The sequence below is a fragment of the Artemia sp. Qi Xiang Cuo genome, chromosome 19 (assembly GCF_049724085.1).
Source record: "Artemia sp. Qi Xiang Cuo chromosome 19, ASM4972408v1, whole genome shotgun sequence".
Taxonomy (NCBI): Eukaryota; Metazoa; Arthropoda; class Branchiopoda; order Anostraca; family Artemiidae; genus Artemia; species Artemia sp. Qi Xiang Cuo.
Window position 1 is genome coordinate 53,644,922 of NC_142812.1, and position 18,105 is coordinate 53,663,026.

Here is an 18,105-nt window from a genome sequence, read left to right on the forward strand (position 1 = left end):
GACTTGCAACTTAGCAGCTTTAGAAGTTGATCAGGGATTTCAAATATTGACAGGGTTGGTTGAATTTAATGGTTTAATAGCCTGAACTAGCAGCTCTGTAGTTTTCGCCTGGCAGCTACAGTAGTTAAAAGTGGTGGCCAAAACTTTCAGATTAGCAGCTTTAGCAGTCACTAGAGGATTTCAAAGAATGAAAGGGTAGGTTTAATTTAATACATGGTAATTGACTTGCAACTTAGCAGCTTTAGAAGTTGATAGGAGATTTAAAATATTGACAGGGTAGATTGAACTTAATAACTGAAAATTGCCATAACTTGCAACTTAGCAGTTTTCGCTTGCACCACGGATCTTGAAAAACAATTTTTAGTCAGTGTGACATAATTTCTTAGATCACGGTTTATACCTGTTGTGCGCTTTCAACACAAAATCATATCTACGCATAAGTCAACTGAATTTTCAATACATGAAAACCGTTAGATTTAATATGTTTTAATTGCCAAGAGTTAGTAGTTTAGCAGTTTTCACCTGATAGCTTTAGAAGTCAAATTGTCAAGACTTGAAGCTTAGCACTTTTCGCTTGTACCACGTATCTTAAAAAAAAAAAAAAAACTAATTAAGTATGAGATTTTTTTTAGATTACTGTCATATGGGTTATGCTCTTTCAACATAAACGCATACATACACACAAGTCAACCAAATTTACAATACCTGAAAACCGTTGGAGATGGTACGCAGAACTTAATTAAAATCTTCCTCATGTTTTCCACCAACATCTGAGTATCCATACACCAACTAGATGCCTCTCCAGCCAGTCCCCCAGCTGTTGGATCAGGGGCCCCACGGGTCTAGAGAATAAAAAGACGTCAGTTAATATATCACTGAGCCCATAACCAGAGGATGTCCAATGTCACAATGGAATTGTCACATTGTCATATTGTCACAATGGAATGTGATCCATTAAGTGTCCCTATTTTAATATATGCCATATTATAGAATAATCAATTTGTTAAACAGCAATTTAAAATGATTTGAATAAACTTAAAAAGTAAATAATAATTAACAAATCATGTAGGAACTAAATAAATATTAAAACAAGCAATTTAAATAGCTATTTTTAAAATATTCAATTTCTAGCTCCAGTGATGGAAATAATTGCTACTCCCAAATAAGCAAACTTAGTTCTGAAAAATAAACTAAGTTCTTAGTTCTAAAATCACAAAATGATATTTTTCTATTCCGAAACAATACAAAAAAAAAGGAGAAAAAATGCCTCCAGTCAAAATATCACCCTTCCTAAAACGAAAGGGCGCATGAAACATTTACCATTTCTTTGGCCATACTGCCTTGCCATTAACAATTCAAACTAAAAAAAAAAAAAAATACAACAGGCTACAATTCATTAATAAACAGTGAAAGATAAAAATTTAAAAGAGCTTTTTAATACAAAATTATAACAAAATTTCGAACATTTCGGCTTCACATCCAGAAGCCTTTATTAACGACAAAAAAAGGCAGCCAAAAAATAAAACGTTTAAAGAAAAACACAACAGATGATATACAAAAAACAAAAAGAAGTGACTTTTCCTTCCATTTTCTTTTTTTTGTATAGAGTCTGCTGTGTTTTTCTTTTTTTTTGTTTAGGCTGCCTTTTTTTCGGTTGATAAAGGCTTCCAGCTGTGAAACCAAAATATTCAATCAGCTGATTTTAACAGCTGACTGTTGTACACAAAAATGGATCCAAGACTTAGTGCTCGAATTTTAAGAAAGTGTCTGTCTGTGCTTTTTCTCTATGTTTTGTTTAGGCTAGTTTTTTTCCCCTGATAAAGGCTTCTGGATGTGAAGCCAAAATATTCAATCAGCTAATTTTAACTGCTGATTGTTGTCCACAAAAATGGACCCAAGACTTAGTGCTCGAATTTTAAGAAAGTGTCTGTCTGGGCTTTTTCTCTATATGTTTTGTTTAGGCTAGTTGTTTTTTCACTAATAAAGGCTTCTTGATGTGAAACCAAAATATTCAATCAGCTAATTTTAACTGCTGACTGTTGTCCATAAAAAGGGACCCAAGACTTAGTGCTCGAATTTTAAGAAAGTGTCTGTCTGTGCTTTTTCTCTATATGTTTTGTTTAGGCTAGTTGTTTTTGGCTGATAAAGGCTTCTTGATGTGAAGCCAAAATATTCAATCAGCTGATTTTAAGTGCTGACTGTTGTCCATAAAAATGGATCCAAGACTTAGAGCTCGAATTTTAAGAAAGTGTCTGTCTGTGCCTTTTCTCTATATGTTTTGTTTAGGCTATTTTTTTCCCTGATAAAGGCTTCTGGATGTGAAGCCAAAATATTCAATCAGCTAATTTTAACTGCTGACTGTTGTCCATAAAAAGGGACCCAAGACTTAGTGCTCGAATTTTAAGAAAGTGTCTGTCTGTTCTTTTTCTCTATATGTTTTGTTTAGGCTAGTTTTTTTTTGCTGATAAAGGCTTCTTGATGTGAAACCAAAATATTCAATCAGCTGATTTTAACAGCTGACTGTTGTCCACAAAAATGGATCCAAGACTTAGTGCTCGAATTTTAAGAAAGCGTCTGTCTGTGCCTTTTCTTTATATGTTTTGTTTAGGCTAGTTTTTTTCCCTGATAAAGGCTTCTGGATGTGAAGCCAAAATATTCAATCAGCTAATTTTAACTGCTGACTGTTGTCCATAAAAATGGATCCAAGATTTAGTGCTCGAATTTTAAGAAAGCGTCTGTCTGTGCCTTTTCTCTATATGTTTTGTTTATGCTAGTTTTTTTCCCTGATAAAGGCTTCTGGATGTGAAGCCAAAATATTCAATCAGATAATTTTAACTGCTGACTGTTGTCCATAAAAATGGATCCAAGACTTAGTGCTCGAATTTTAAGAAAGTGTCTGTCTGTGCCTTTTCTCTATATGTTTAGTTTAGGCTAGTTGTTTTTTCGCTGATAAAGGCTTCTTGATGTGAAGCCGAAATATTCAATCAGAAATTTTAACTGCTGACTGTTGTCCACAAAAATGGACCCAAGACTTAGTGCTCGAATTTTTAGAAAGTGTCTGTTTGTGCTTTTTCTCTATATGTTTTGTTTAGGCTAGTTGTTATTTCACTGATAAAGGCTTCTTGATTTGAAGCCAAAATATTCAATCAGCTGATTTTAACAGCTGACTGTTGTCCACAAAATGGATCCAAGACTTGGTGCTCGAATTTTAAGAAAGCGTCTGTCTGTGCCTTTTCTCTATATGTTTTGTTTAAGCTAGTTTATCTCCCTGATAAAGGCTTCTTGATGTGAAACCAAAATATTCAATCAGCTAATTTTAACTGCTGACTGTTGTCCATAAAAAGGGACCCAAGACTTAGTGCTCGAATTTTAAGAAAGTGTCTGTCTGTGCTTTTTCTCTATATGTTTTGTTTAGGCTAGTTGTTTTTGGCTGATAAAGGCTTCTTGATGTGAAGCCAAAATATTCAATCAGCTGATTTTAACAGCTGACTGTTGTCCACAAAAATGGATCCAAGACTTAGTGCTCGAATTTTAAGAAAGCGTCTGTCTGTGCTTTTTCTCTATATGTTTTGTTTAGGCTAGTTGTTTTTTGCTGATAAAGGCTTCTTGATGTGAAGCCAAAATATTCAATCAGCTGATTTTAAGTGCTGACTGTTGTCCATAAAAATGGATCCAAGACTTAGAGCTCGAATTTTAAGAAAGCGTCTGTCTGTGCCTTTTCTCTATATGTTTTGTTTATGCTAGTTTTTTTCCCTGATAAAGGCTTCTGGATGTGAAGCCAAAATATTCAATCAGCTAATTTTAACTGCTGACTGTTGTCCATAAAAATGGATCCAAGACTTAGTGCTCGAATTTTAAGAAAGTGTCTGTCTGTGCCTTTTCTCTATATGTTTAGTTTAGGCTAGTTGTTTTTTCGCTGATAAAGGCTTCTTGATGTGAAGCCGAAATATTCAATCAGAAATTTTAACTGCTGACTGTTGTCCACAAAAATGGACCCAAGACTTAGTGCTCGAATTTTTAGAAAGTGTCTGTTTGTGCTTTTTCTCTATATGTTTTGTTTAGGCTAGTTGTTTTTTCACTGATAAAGGCTTCTTGATTTGAAGCCAAAATATTCAATCAGCTGATTTTAACAGCTGACTGTTGTCCACAAAAATGGATCCAAAACTTGGTGCTCGAATTTTAAGAAAGCGTCTGTCTGTGCCTTTTCTCTATATGTTTTGTTTAAGGTAGTTTATCTCCCTGATAAAGGCTTCTGGATGTGAAGCCAAAATATTCAATCAGCTAATTTTAACTGCTGACTGTTGTCCATAAAAAGGGACCCAAGACTTAGTGCTCGAATTTTAAGAAAGTGTCTGTCTGTGCTTTTTCTCTATATGTTTTGTTTAGGCTAGTTGTTTTTTGCTGATAAAGGCTTCTTGATGTGAAACCAAAATATTCAATCAGCTGATTTTAACAGCTGACTGTTGTCCACAAAAATGGATCCAAGACTTAGTGCTCGAATTTTAAGAAAGCGTCTGTCTGTGCCTTTTCTCTATATGTTTTGTTTAGGCTAGTTTTTTTTCCCTGATAAAGGCTTCTGGATGTGAAGCCAAAATATTCAATCAGCTAATTTTAACTGCTGACTGTTGTCCATAAAAAGGGACCCAAGACTTAGTGCTCGAATTTTAAGAGTGTCTGTCTGTGCTTTTTCTCTATATGTTTTGTTTAGGCTAGTTGTTTTTTGCTGATAAAGGCTTCTTGATGTGAAGCCAAAATATTCAATCAGCTGATTTTAACTGCTGACTGTTGTCCATAAAAATGGATCCAAGACTTAGAGCTCGAATTTTAAGAAAGTGTCTGTCTGTGCCTTTTCTCTATATGTTTAGTTTAGGCTAGTTGTTTTTTCGCTGATAAAGGCTTCTTGATGTGAAGCCAAAATATTCAATCAGAAATTTTAACTGCTGACTGTTGTCCACAAAAATGGACCCAAGACTTAGTGCTCGAATTTTTTGAAAGTGTCTGTTTGTGCATTTTCTCTATATGTTTTGTTTAGGCTAGTTGTTTTTTCACTGATAAAGGCTTCTTGATTTGAAGACAAAATATTCAATCAGCTGATTTTAACAGCTGACTGTTGTCCACAAAAATGGATCCAAGACTTAGTGCTCGAATTTTAAGAAAGCGTCTGTCTGTGCCTTTTCTCTATATGTTTTGTTTAGGATAGTTTTTTTTCCCTGATAAAGGCTTCTGGATGTGAAGCCAAAATATTCAATCAGCTAATTTTAACTGCTGACTGTTGTCCATAAAAAGGGACCCAAGACTTAGTGCTCAAATTTTAAGAAAGTGTCTGTCTGTACTTTTTCTCTAAATGTTTTGTTTAGGCTAGTTGTTTTTTGCTGATAAAGGCTTCTTGATGTGAAACCAAAATATTCAATCAGCTGATTTTAACAGCTGACTGTTGTCCAAAAAAATGGATCCAAGACTTAGTGCTCGAATTTTAAGAAAGTGTCTGTCTGTGCCTTTTCTTTATATGTTTTGTTTATGCTAGTTTTTTTCACTGATAAAGGCTTCTGGATGTGAAGCCAAAATATTCAATCAGCTAATTTTAACTGCTGACTGTTGTCCATAAAAATGGATCCAAGATTTAGTGCTCGAATTTTAAGAAAGTGTCTGTCTGTGCTTTTTCTCTATATGTTTTGTTTAGGCTAGTTGTTTTTTGCTGATAAAGGCTTCTTGATGTGAAGCCAAAATATTCAATCAGCTGATTTTAAGTGCTGACTGTTGTCCATAAAAATGGATCCAAGACTTAGAGCTCGAATTTTAAGAAAGTGTCTGTCTGTGCCTTTTCTCTATATGTTTAGTTTAGGCTAGTTGTTTTTTCGCTGATAAAGGCTTCTTGATGTGAAGCCGAAATATTCAATCAGAAATTTTAACTGCTGACTGTTGTCCACAAAAATGGACCCAAGACTTAGTGCTCGAATTTTTAGAAAGTGTCTGTTTGTGCTTTTTCTCTATATGTTTTGTTTAGGCTAGTTGTTTTTTCACTGATAAAGGCTTCTTGATTTGAAGCCAAAATATTCAATCAGCTGATTTTAACAGCTGACTGTTGTCCACAAAAATGGATCCAAGATTTAGTGCTCGAATTTTAAGAAAGCCTCTGTCTGTGCCTTTTCTTTATATGTTTTGTTTATGATAGTTTTTTTCCCTGATAAAGGCTTCTGGATGTGAAGCCAAAATATTCAATCAGCTAATTTTAACTGCTGACTGTTGTCCATAAAAAGGGACCCAAGACTTAGTGCTCAAATTTTAAGAAAGTGTCTGTCTGTTCTTTTTCTCTAAATGTTTTGTTTAGGCTAGTTGTTTTTTGCTGATAAAGGCTTCTTGATGTGAAGCCAAAATATTCAATCAGCTGATTTTAACAGCTGACTGTTGTCCACAAAAATGGATCCAAGACTTAGTGCTCGAATTTTAAGAAAGCGTCTGTCTGTGCCTTTTCTCTATATGTTTTGTTTAGGCTAGTTTTTTTTCCCTGATAAAGGTTTCTGGATGTGAAGACAAAATATTCAATCAGCTAATTTTAACTGCTGACTGTTGTCCATAAAAAGGGACCCAAGACTTAGTGCTCGAATTTTAAGAGTGTCTGTCTGTGCTTTTTCTCTATATGTTTTGTTTAGGCTAGTTGTTTTTTGCTGATAAAGGCTTCTTGATGTGAAGCCAAAATATTCAATCAGCTGATTTTAACTGCTGACTGTTGTCCATAAAAATGGATCCAAGACTTAGAGCTCAAATTTTAAGAAAGTGTCTGTCTGTGCCTTTTCTCTATATGTTTAGTTTAGGCTAGTTGTTTTTTCGCTGATAAAGGCTTCTTGATGTGAAGCCGAAATATTCAATCAGAAATTTTAACTGCTGACTGTTGTCCACAAAAATGGACCCAAGACTTAGTGCTCGAATTTTTAGAAAGTGTCTGTTTGTGCTTTTTCTCTATATGTTTTGTTTAGGCTAGTTGTTTTTTCACTGATAAAGGCTTCTTGATTTGAAGCCAAAATATTAAATCAGCTGATTTTAACAGCTGACTGTTGTCCAAAAAAATGGATCCAAGACTTAGTGCTCGAATTTTAAGAAAGCGTCTGTCTGTGCCTTTTCTTTATATGTTTTGTTTAGGCTAGTTTTTTTCCCTGATAAAGGCTTCTGGATGTGAAGCCAAAATATTCAATCAGCTAATTTTAACTGCTGACTGTTGTCCATAAAAAGGGACCCAAGACTTAGTGCTCAAATTTTAAGAAAGTGTCTGTCTGTGCTTTTTCTCTAAATGTTTTGTTTAGTTTTTGCTGATAAAGGCTTCTTGATGTGAAGCCAAAATATTCAATCAGCTGATTTTAAATGCTGACTGTTGTCCACAAAAATGGGCCCAAGACTTAATGCTCGAATTTTAAGAAAGTGTCTTTCTGTGCTTTTCCTCTATATGTTTTGTTAAGGCTAGTTTTTTTTCGCTGATAAAGGCTTCTTGATGTGAAGCCAAAATATTCAATCAGCTGATTTTAATTGCTGACTGTTGTCCACAAAAATGGACCCAAGACTTAGTGCTCGAATTTTAAGAAAGTGTCTGTCTGTGCTTTTTATCTATATGTTTTGTTTAGGCTAGTTGTTTTTTCGCTGATAAAGGTTTCTTGATGTGAAGCAAAAATATTCAATCAGCTGATTTTAACTGCTGACTGTTGTCCATAAAAAGGGACCCAAGACTTAGTGCTCAAATTTTAAGAAAGTGTCTGTCTGTGCTTTTTCTCTAAATGTTTTGTTTAGGCTAGTTGTTTTTTGCTGATAAAGGCTTCTTGATGTGAAGCCAAAATATTCAATCAGCTGATTTTAAATGCTGACTGTTGTCCACAAAAATGGGCCCAAGACTTAATGCTCGAATTTTAAGAAAGTGTCTTTCTGTGCTTTTCCTCTATATGTTTTGTTAAGGCTAGTTGGTTTTTCGCTGATAAAGGCTTCTTGATGTGAAGCCAAAATATTCAATCAGCTGATTTTAATTGCTGACTGTTGTCCAAAAAAATGGACCCAAGACTTAGTGCTCGAATTTTAAGAAAGTGTCTGTCTGTGCTTTTTCTCTATATGTTTTGTTTAGGCTAGTTTTTTTCCCCTGATAAAGGCTTCTGGATGTGAAGCCGAAATATTCAAACAGCTGATTTTAACTGATGATTGTTTGTCCACAAAAGTAGATCCAAGACTTAGCGATATGTCTTAGTACAAAAATTCTACGATAGTGTCTGTATATATTTTTCTTTACATGTTTTGTTTAGGCTATTTTTTTTCGCTGATAAAGACTTCTTGATGTGAAGCCAAAATATTCAATAAACTGATTTTAACTGACGATAGTTTGTCCACAAAAGTAGACCCAAGACTTAGCGCTCGAAATCCACGATAGCGTCTGTCTGTGTCAATAATCTAGAAACATATGAACCAAATTCCCTAAGAAGGTATAGCATCTCTTTGAAGATCTTTGGGGATTAATAGATTGTTAATGTTGGAAAAGTATGGATAAAAAGCGTTGTCCAATTTATCTAACTAGTTTTGCTTATTTATTTTTGAGGTTCAACGTGGCAACACTGAGGAAAATACGGTACTACCCTAAAAATTCATGATTTTGAAACAATCAAAACAAAATTTCAGATAACCCCAGTTTTCAGGTACGAATCGACCTATTATTGGTTCAGGAAACAAAATGTATTTTATTTCGATATCCACGGTACTTCAAGAATTAACACGGATCCGAAAGAGAAGCAATATATATATATATATATATATATATATATATATATATATATATATATATATATATATATATATATATATATATATATATATATATATACATACCACGTGCAGCTAACTATACCTACAGAAATGTATGCCCAGGGTCAAAATTCCTAAAAAAAAACTTTCAGCATAAAATTTTATACTTTTTATCCTTCTTTATTTCACAAATAAGGGTAAGCATTACGGATATCGCTTTGAAGTGTACTCTATGGAGATTTTCAAAAGTCACCGCTTCTCTATAAGCAATATCACGCATTCGGATTTTTGATTGAAACCAAAATAGATGGCGTAGCCAGTGTCCCGAGAAACTGCTTAAAACCCCAAAAACTTAGCGTTTCGCTAAGAAAACTTAGTATTGGTTGCTGATTGCATGCCGTTAAGATAGCACTAAGACTGCCCTAATTATTATTCCCAAAGAAATAAAAATCCCCGAAGGATAATGAATTAAGAGTCCCAAAGAGCATCCAGTAAAAAAGAGGAAAACAGAAAAAAGATACGAAATTTTCAAGGGCAGCTTTTAGCTCAAAGTCTACCTCCTAGATTACCTTCAAGTGGGCAATTTAAGGAAACCATTTCATTGAACTGTTCCGAATTTCAAGGTATTTGACGTATTGTACCCGATACACCGATGTACCCGATAAAGCAATACATTGCTATTTGTCTATTCCAATAGATATTCCTACACAATAGCCGTACCCGGTAACCATAATACCCGGTAACTACCCGGTAAACCATAAAGCAATATATTGCTATTTGTTTATTCCAATAGATATTCCTACACAATAACCATACCGGTAACTACCCGGTAAACAATAAAACAATACATTGCTACTTGTCTATTCCAGTAGATATTCCTAAACAATAACCATACCCAGTAACTACCCAATAAACCATAAAGCAATACATTGTAATTTGTCTATTCCAATAGATATTCCTAAACAATATTAAAGAGAGAGAAACAATGACTCCAGTGAATGCGTCACAGTTGATTTGGGATAAGAGTGCTACAATTCCGCTGACCTATAGATAATGATCAACTTTTGAGTAAATTTTCGTCGAAATTGCAAAGTTAGAAGTAAATAAATAAAAATTAATCTGCTGAACAAAATGAATATCTCAAAATTTCGATTGTATATGTTAGGGGAAAGGGTGGGCGTGAGAGGGGGTTAGTTATTCTTCAATCCCTTTCGACTGTTAAAAAGGGCTCTAGCCCTATCAATTTCCAATCGAATGAGCCCTTTTTGAAGCTTCTAAGACAACTCCTTCTATAAAAACTTCATTAGTCCCCAGGGCATAACTTACAACCCTTGCCCTGAGGGCTCTGGGGGGGGGGGAGAACTTTCAACTACATTGAAAAAAATTGGTATCTCAAAATTCTGATTGTATGAGTTTGGGGAAATGGTGGGCGGGAGAGGGGGGGTTAGTTGCACTCAAATTACTTTCAACTATTAAAAAGGGCACTAGCCATTTCAATTTCTAATAGAATAAGCCCTTTTTGAAGTTTCTACGACACCGCTTTCCATAAAAACCTTATATGCCCCCAGGGCATAACTTAACACCCTTGCGCTGAGGACTGTGGTAGGGGGGGTGTCATCCTTAAAGACTTAATTTCCAAAACTTTCAACTACATTGAACAAAATGGCTATCTCAAAATTTTGATTGGATGTGTGGGGAAATGGTGAGCATGGAGGGGGTGCTAGTTGCCTTCCAATGACTTTCGACTATTAAAAAGGACACTAGCCAATACAATTTTCAATCAAATGAGCCGATTTTGAAGTTTCTACGACAACTTTTTCTATGAAAATCTTATATGCCCCCAGGGCATAACTTATAACCCTTGCCTTGAGGGCTGTGGGGGGGGGGGGGGGTTGTCATCCTCAAAGACCTAATTTCCAGAACTTTCAACTACGTTGAACAATATGGCTATATCACACTTGTTATTGGATATATTTGGTGAAATGGTATACGGGAAAGGGGGGTTAGGTGCCCTCCAATCACTTTTGACTTTTAAAAAGGGCACTAAGCCTTTGAACTTACAATCGAGCGAGCTCTTTCTGAAATTTCTACGATAAGGCTTTCTATAAAACTCTTATATGCCCCCAGGGCATAACTTATAACCCTTGCCCTGAGGGTTGTGGGGTAGTGTCCCCCTCAAAAACATAATTTGTATCAGGAATTCAACAACACTGAACATAATGGCTATCAAAAAATTTTAAATGAATGTGTTTGCAGAAATGGTGGGCGTAGAAGGGGTGTTAGTTGTCTTCCAATCACTTTCGACTATTAAAAAGGGCACAAGCCACTCTAATTTCCAATCGGGTGAGCCCTTTTCGAAGTTTCTACGACAACTCCTTCGATACGAAGTGCCCTGGTCTAAAGAAAAAACAATAATACATTGTGCCAACATCGTTCTTTACTTAGGCAGCGCTATTGCGCTGCCTATGATATGTCACAATTACCTAGTGAGAGGAGACGGATCCAGAATATCGGGACGGGAATGGGGGTAGTTGTCTAGAATGACGATCACCTCTCAATTTTGCGCAACGTGTTCGCTAAACTGCACAGTGAAAGGAAATAAATAATATAAAATAAAAATAATAGAATATAAATAAAGATAATATGAAAACAGAACCCACCATGTTGATTTCCGTATCGTCAGACCGTAAGAGATCATCGAGTAGACCTTGTGCTATGGGAAGTACACTTCGAGGTAGTTCGCTTAATAAATATTGTGCAAATTTTTGAAATTTGCCACGATCCAGTCGCAACAATGACTCACTAATTGGAAGACGAAGTGCTACTTGCTGACCCTGTAACAATAAATAATTTTGCAAATTAAAAAAGAAGAAAAAACGCAATATCTTCAAGAAATGAGTGCGTTCAAGCATCCCGTATCCGCTTAATAATAACTTCCCCGAACGTAATTCGTAAAAGATAGCAACAAATACTTATCCAGCAACTTGTCAACTGAAACGCTATAGGCATCTAGGGGGATAACAATATTAATCGCGTGTACTCCACTCTAAACATAGCTAATGAAGATGAAGAAAAATCTTTCAGTCACTTCAGTGTTCTCATTGAAGCAACTCTATTTAGCTTCTGTAGCACTCAGTCACAGTACCAACAATTTTATTATTGGACTTTATTTGATTTTAGGTTAATTTAATTTTTATCTTTGTTTTCTTAGCGTTGAAGATTTCATATAGAAGAAATATAGAAGAAAAATATGTTTCATATAGAAGAAATATAGAAGAAAAATATGTTTCATATAGAAGAAATATAGAAGAAAAATATGTTTCATATAGAAGAAATATAGAAGAAAAATATGTTTCATATAGAAGAAATATAGAAGAAAAATATGTTTCATATAGAAGAAATATAGAAGAAATATATGTTTCATATAGAAGAAATATAAAAGAAAAATATGTTTCATATAGAAGAAATATAGAAGAAAAATGTTTCACATAGAAGAAATATATGTTTCATATAGAAGAAATATAGAAGAAAAATATATTTCATATAGAAGAAATATATGTTTCATATAGAAGAAATATAGAAGAAAAATATGTTTCATATAGAAGAAAAATATGTTTCATATAGAAGAAATATAGAAGAAAAATATGTTTCATATAGAAGAAATATAGAAGAAAAATATGTTTCATGTAGAAGAAATATAGAAGAAATATATGTTTCATATAGAAGAAATATAGAAGAAAAATATGTTTCATATAGAAGAAATATCCACTTCGTTTTAGTTTGTCTTTTCCTTCTGCTGGCCACAGTCCTCTTCCTTTTCTTCATCGTGAGATTTCTCTCTCTTTGTTTTTAAACATAGCTTATTTACAATTCCCTGAAGGTATGCCACATACCACAATTACTGTCCCTCTTTGTTATCTGCATACAATTTCACAAATCTTTCCATTTTAGAAAGATTGAATTATTTGTTTATAAATGACGTTAGTTATCCTCAGTCATCCTGCATTTTCCAGGGTTAGCAGGTGTAAATTATCCGACAACTAATCCAGATAGTTTCAAGCGGTAATCCTACTAACCTCGGACGTTTATTATATTTTCTGAAAGGCTTGGGGGGGGGGGGCTAAAAAAACATTAAAGAGCGCATCAACAGTTTGTTTATATTAATTATTTTTGCGTTTTTACGAGTCGGACAAACATTTGTGTGTGTGTGTGGGGGGGGGGGTCAAACCACCTAGCCCCCCTGGATGCGGCCCTGTTGGCAACACACTCAATGTGGAAGGGATTAAACTCAAATCTTAGTTTTATTTTGATATTTCATAAATAGATTCGGATCTAAATTTTTAATTGTATAAAGATGAAGAATTTAGGACTTCTTCAAAATGTTCGGTAATATATTGCAATATGTATTCCAGTCAAAAGTAACGTGCTCATTATTTGCCATCATTACCATGAACGGTTTGATTTACCTAAATTACCACCTGAACACCTGTTTCCACCCTCCTAACAAAAATGATATTTGGGACAGTTTTACTAAAAACAGTGTTTCCGCGAACTAATCGAAAACTGTTACAAACAATTGTTTATGAAATTCTCAAGCAATTCCATACACTGTTGGAAACAAAAGATGTTTACGGATTAGGCCAAATTCAAGAAACTTGAAGAACAAGAATGAAAACTAAAAAGATTTAATTTAACAAATAACTGTGGACAATTTTTATGTTTTTTAAATTTTGTATTGCCTTTTTAAACTTTTTCTGAAGTTTGACACATCGCTTTAAATCTTTATTTACATTTGAATGACAAGTTTTCTTGTTTTTTTTTTGTTTTTTTTTATTTGCCACCCAGTTAATGTTGATAATTTTTGTTAGCGAAATCAAATTTATCAATGAGGTGTAAAAAAAAAAAAAAAAAAAAAAAAAAAAAAAAAAAAACTAACTAGACGTTTGACCAAATTAACCTGAAACCTTATATTGCAAAATCATATATTTGCTAGATGTTTTCTAGAAATATTGCATACGGATGGCTTGAGGTACCCAACTGACTGACCGTATTACAAACAGTAGGCTGTAGGAAAAGTGTGATTCAATCCCACTTTTTAGGGCTGCAATGAGAAAAAGGTCAGGATGGCAAGGGCACGTTCTGCGGATGAAGAATGACAGATTGCCAAAAGACTGTACTTTTCTGCCAACCGTCTACGGCTAAGCGAAAAGCAGGTCGTCTTTGGTTGGGATGGGAGAAGGTCGTAAGAAAGATTAAGGGGAAATGTACACTTATGGGAGGGTGTCAAGAGGGAGGCTTTGAATAGATTGGGATGGAGGAGGCAGCTGTGTTGGTTTCGGTTTGGAAGTCCTGTGAGTTGTTAGCAGTAATAATCAGGGCCGTCACGTAGGGGGGGGGGGGGGCCGCCCCCCAATGTTTTTGGTCATTCGGTAAAAAAAATAATTGGGTAAAATCGGGGCACTTTGCACCCCGATTTTTCCGACGCCGTTAAAATTCCTGGTTCGGTTCAATAAAGACCACGAAAATACCGACATGTCATCTACAGAAATTACGAACTTGGTCGGTAAACGCAGCAGTTTTACCGACACCTGCCGTGATTTTATAGATGGTGCCACAACTTTCCGTTCGGTTAAATAAACTGTAATAAAATAGTGACATGATATGTACTGAAAGCTAAATCTCAGTTGGTAAATGCAGCGGTTTTACCCAGTCGCACAGTGATTTTACGTATCGTGTTCGAAACGGACATTATGCTAATTATTGACAAAACACAGTTGGTAAAAATGACCAGCTAGTTAGTAAAATCTCTGCCCCCCCCCAAAAAAAAATGACTAGTAACGACACTGGTAGTAGTAGTAGTAGTAGTATTTCTCAGGTCAGTCTCAAATGTGTCACATAGTTAATTTTTTGTAGTTTAGACCTGTAGTTTAACGATTAAGTAAAAACTTCTTGCCGTGATTTTAATCCATCGTTCCTCTTATCCCATTTTTACATTAAATGAGAAAGTAGTATCGTATAAAACAATCCGTTATGAGTAGCAAGACAATAAATGATAAATAAATCAAGTAAACTGTAAAATGAGATAAGAAAAAAAAATACAAAATGCAATTAAAAAAATATATATGAATAGATAAGAGGCTGCAACAAAGACAAATAAAATTAAGGTTTAAGAAGGTGTAGAAATGAAACTAACGGCGCACTTTGTTGTCCGATCACAACTGTCAAAATCTTATCAGGGGGGTTAACAGATCTGACCCCCTCCCCAACAAAAACTCTGGATATGGCCTTTCCGCGAGCCAATCCTTTCCAGCAAAGATCTAACAGAGCGAAACATATTCCAAAGTGATGTTGGAGCTTCATAGGAGGAGTAAAATGAGGAGCTTTGAATAGATTGGGGCGGAGGACGGGTGTGCACAGCTGTGGTGACCATTTCTAGACGTTTATTCCCCGGAGGAAAATACCACCCGCCGAAAATACTCCCCCCCCCGCGTAAAATCCCCCCTCCCGGTAAATACCCCCTTTGAAAAATAAGGTTTTCCAAATTTGGGAATACTATTTGAGTTTTTTTTTAATTTTCCGTAGGGGGAAGGAATTTTGGTACTTGTGTATTATACGCCACCCACTCAAGTTTACACTGTGTAAAACTCTAAAACAAACCAGCTTCTTCGTTAGTTTCTTTCAGTTTAGCGTGAGACAAGACAAAGACAAGTGATAGAAGAGATGGCAAATATATAATTTGGGCGATACATTTGCGCATAAGAGGGTTAAGTATTTGGACAGTTTGAAGTCAGAAAACAATTCTTACTTCATGATATGCAGAATAATTATTCCTAACAGATTTTGCATGCAGACCCGCTATACTTTATCCCCCTCCCCCCTAATGGGCCAATATATAGCCCAAATTTGTTTCTAGGGTAACGAGGAAACTTAAGAAGAAAGCGGTTTGTTCTCGAGTTTTACGCATCGTAAACTTGAGTGAGTGGCGTATAATTCAAAAGTACCGGAATTTTTCATGGAGAGAGCCGGATTCCCCGATATTATTTAAAAACGACCAGAAATTAAATTTTAAAAAAAGCAAGTTTCTTCAACTGAAACTAAGCACCAACATCAAAACTTAAAACGAACAGAAATTATTACGTATATGAAAGGGGTTGCCTCCTCCTCAACACCTCGCTCTTTACGCTAAAGTTTTTTTAGAATTTTAAAATAAAGTTTATTATTCTATTTAAACAGCCATTGTGTTACACAAATCGTTCTTAAAGAATTAGGACAAAAAGTCAAAACTTCAGCGTAAAGAGCATAGTTTCTATTTGACGAAAATAGAAACAAATGCCACATTTTATTGTTAAATGTCAACCAAACCTACGAAAGTCGATGAAATCGCAAGGTGAAATCGCCAACCCTTTTGACCGAAGACCCAGTGGAGCAAAGTCTGTTGTAAGTGGCTAAAATATTACGGCTATTGAAACTAAATTTAGTAGTTAAATGTCAAAAGACAAGGGGTATTATCTTAACCATCCAGCCGAGAAAGCATATGCAAACAAGTTATTGGCAGTTCCAAGCTGGACAGTGAATTGGGAGGTAACCCGCCCCCCCCCTCTATATTTCTAAGAACAACTTTTTTGTGTTTTCATAAATTGGAAGATAAGGCTCAAGATCAGAATATTAGAAGCTGAGTTATGACAAAGGTCAAATATGTTTCTGAAAGGAGGACACATCGAAAGGCAGAGGGAAACGTTAAATGGTTTTCTAGAGGAATTACTTTTAGGACCGTTTTAGGACCCGTTTGAATGATCATACGTCAAACAACAAGCTGTACAAAAAAATGTGGAGTGGTCCCACTTTCTAGGGCTATAGTGAAAGGAATATTGAGATGGCTAGGACATGTTCCATAGATGAAGAATGATAGATTACCAAAGATTGTACTCTTCATCATTCATCTAGACAAAAGAAAAGTCTAGTCGTCCCCGAATGAGGCGGGAAAAGGACACAAGGAAAGATTAAGAGGATATTGAAACTTCATAGGAGGGGGTAAAGAATGAGTTTTGAATATACTAGGGTGGAAAAGGTGTATGCACAGCTGTGCTGGTATCGTGCGGCTTGGTACAATAGAGAATTTCCAGCGATTGTAGTAGTACATTTTTTTTTAATCTCCATAAAATTTTGGGAATTGCCCCCCTATCATTGTGAATTGCTCTCCCCATTAAATTTTTGTGAATATGCACCCCTACCAACAATCCACTGATTGACAGCACAAGAAAAGCAAAAGAGCATAGCAGTCAGAGCAAAAAAAAACCATAGCTTGAACTGATGAAGCTACCATCAGCCGTCTGATTTTGTAAAAAAAAACGTACTGTATTTTTATAGCTTTAGTCTCAGCTATAAAAAGGGATAGATAATAGATATACTAAATATAGTAAATAATAAAATAAACAAGAAAATATAACAAATGTTGATAGTAAACATAACTATTATTATGCTTGACAAAAAAAGGTAAATAACAGTAAAGGAGAAAGTTATTATTGTCTAATTTGCTGTAATTGATTTAACCTATAAGAAAATTAATCATAATTAAAAAAAAAAAAAAATGGCATTTTTGAATTTATAGAAGAAAACAATTTGCGGATTTGCAAACGAATTTACTGAGAAGAACAATTGAATACCAACAAATTTTGATTTTATAGTATGTTGAAGCAGATATCAACTTTATACATCTGAAAACACTCGGTCCCAAAAAGTGACGAGGAAAACCAAACTCCACCAAATTTACTTCTTTTCGTTTTAATATATCGGTCAGTCTATTTTTGACCGACCCCAAATTTATGTTTAGCCATGAATATTTTGGCTGAATTAGCAGGGGGGGGGGAATGCAAGCCAAAAGATAGTGTAAGTTTAATGTGCTCATAATAAAAGCCAAAAAGATAGTGTCAGCTTCACTTGATTATAATGAACAAGTAAAGCGTGCGATGCTGATAGAACTAAGCTGTGTATTCTCATTGAAATGAGTTAAGAAAAATTAGAAAAAAAAGATTCTAGATGCATAAGAATAGAGAGAAGTAATTAAAATAGACAATGAATAAAGATAGAATAATGATACAAAAATGCACGTTCTTACAAACTAAAAATACTTTGCAAACATAGGTTATTGAAAAAACAGTTAGGAAGGCTTTAACCTTTGAACTTCATTATCTGATGTAAAGCTTTTAATTAGCCCTAAGTAAAAAATACTAATACAAAATAAAAACAGGACACTAACATTTACATTTTAGCATTTTTAAATATAGAATAAACACATTATTTTTCCTGAGAACGGTAAAGAAAATCTGCCATTTCAAA

The 18,105-nt window shown here is 34.8% G+C and overlaps 1 protein-coding gene across 2 annotated transcripts in view; it reads right to left on the reverse strand.

The window, feature by feature from the left end:
• The window catches only part of Dora (zinc finger SWIM domain-containing dorado), a 162,480-nt gene that overhangs the window by 106,392 nt on the left and 37,983 nt on the right, over positions 1-18,105 (reverse strand). For both annotated transcript variants that reach the window (XM_089105678.1, XM_089105679.1), the window contains exons 5-6: positions 11,430-11,603; positions 706-842 (exon numbers count right to left, since the gene is read on the reverse strand). In XM_089105678.1, the coding sequence (XP_088961804.1) occupies positions 706-842; positions 11,430-11,603 (311 nt within the window). The remainder of the gene's footprint in view (positions 1-705; positions 843-11,429; positions 11,604-18,105) is intronic.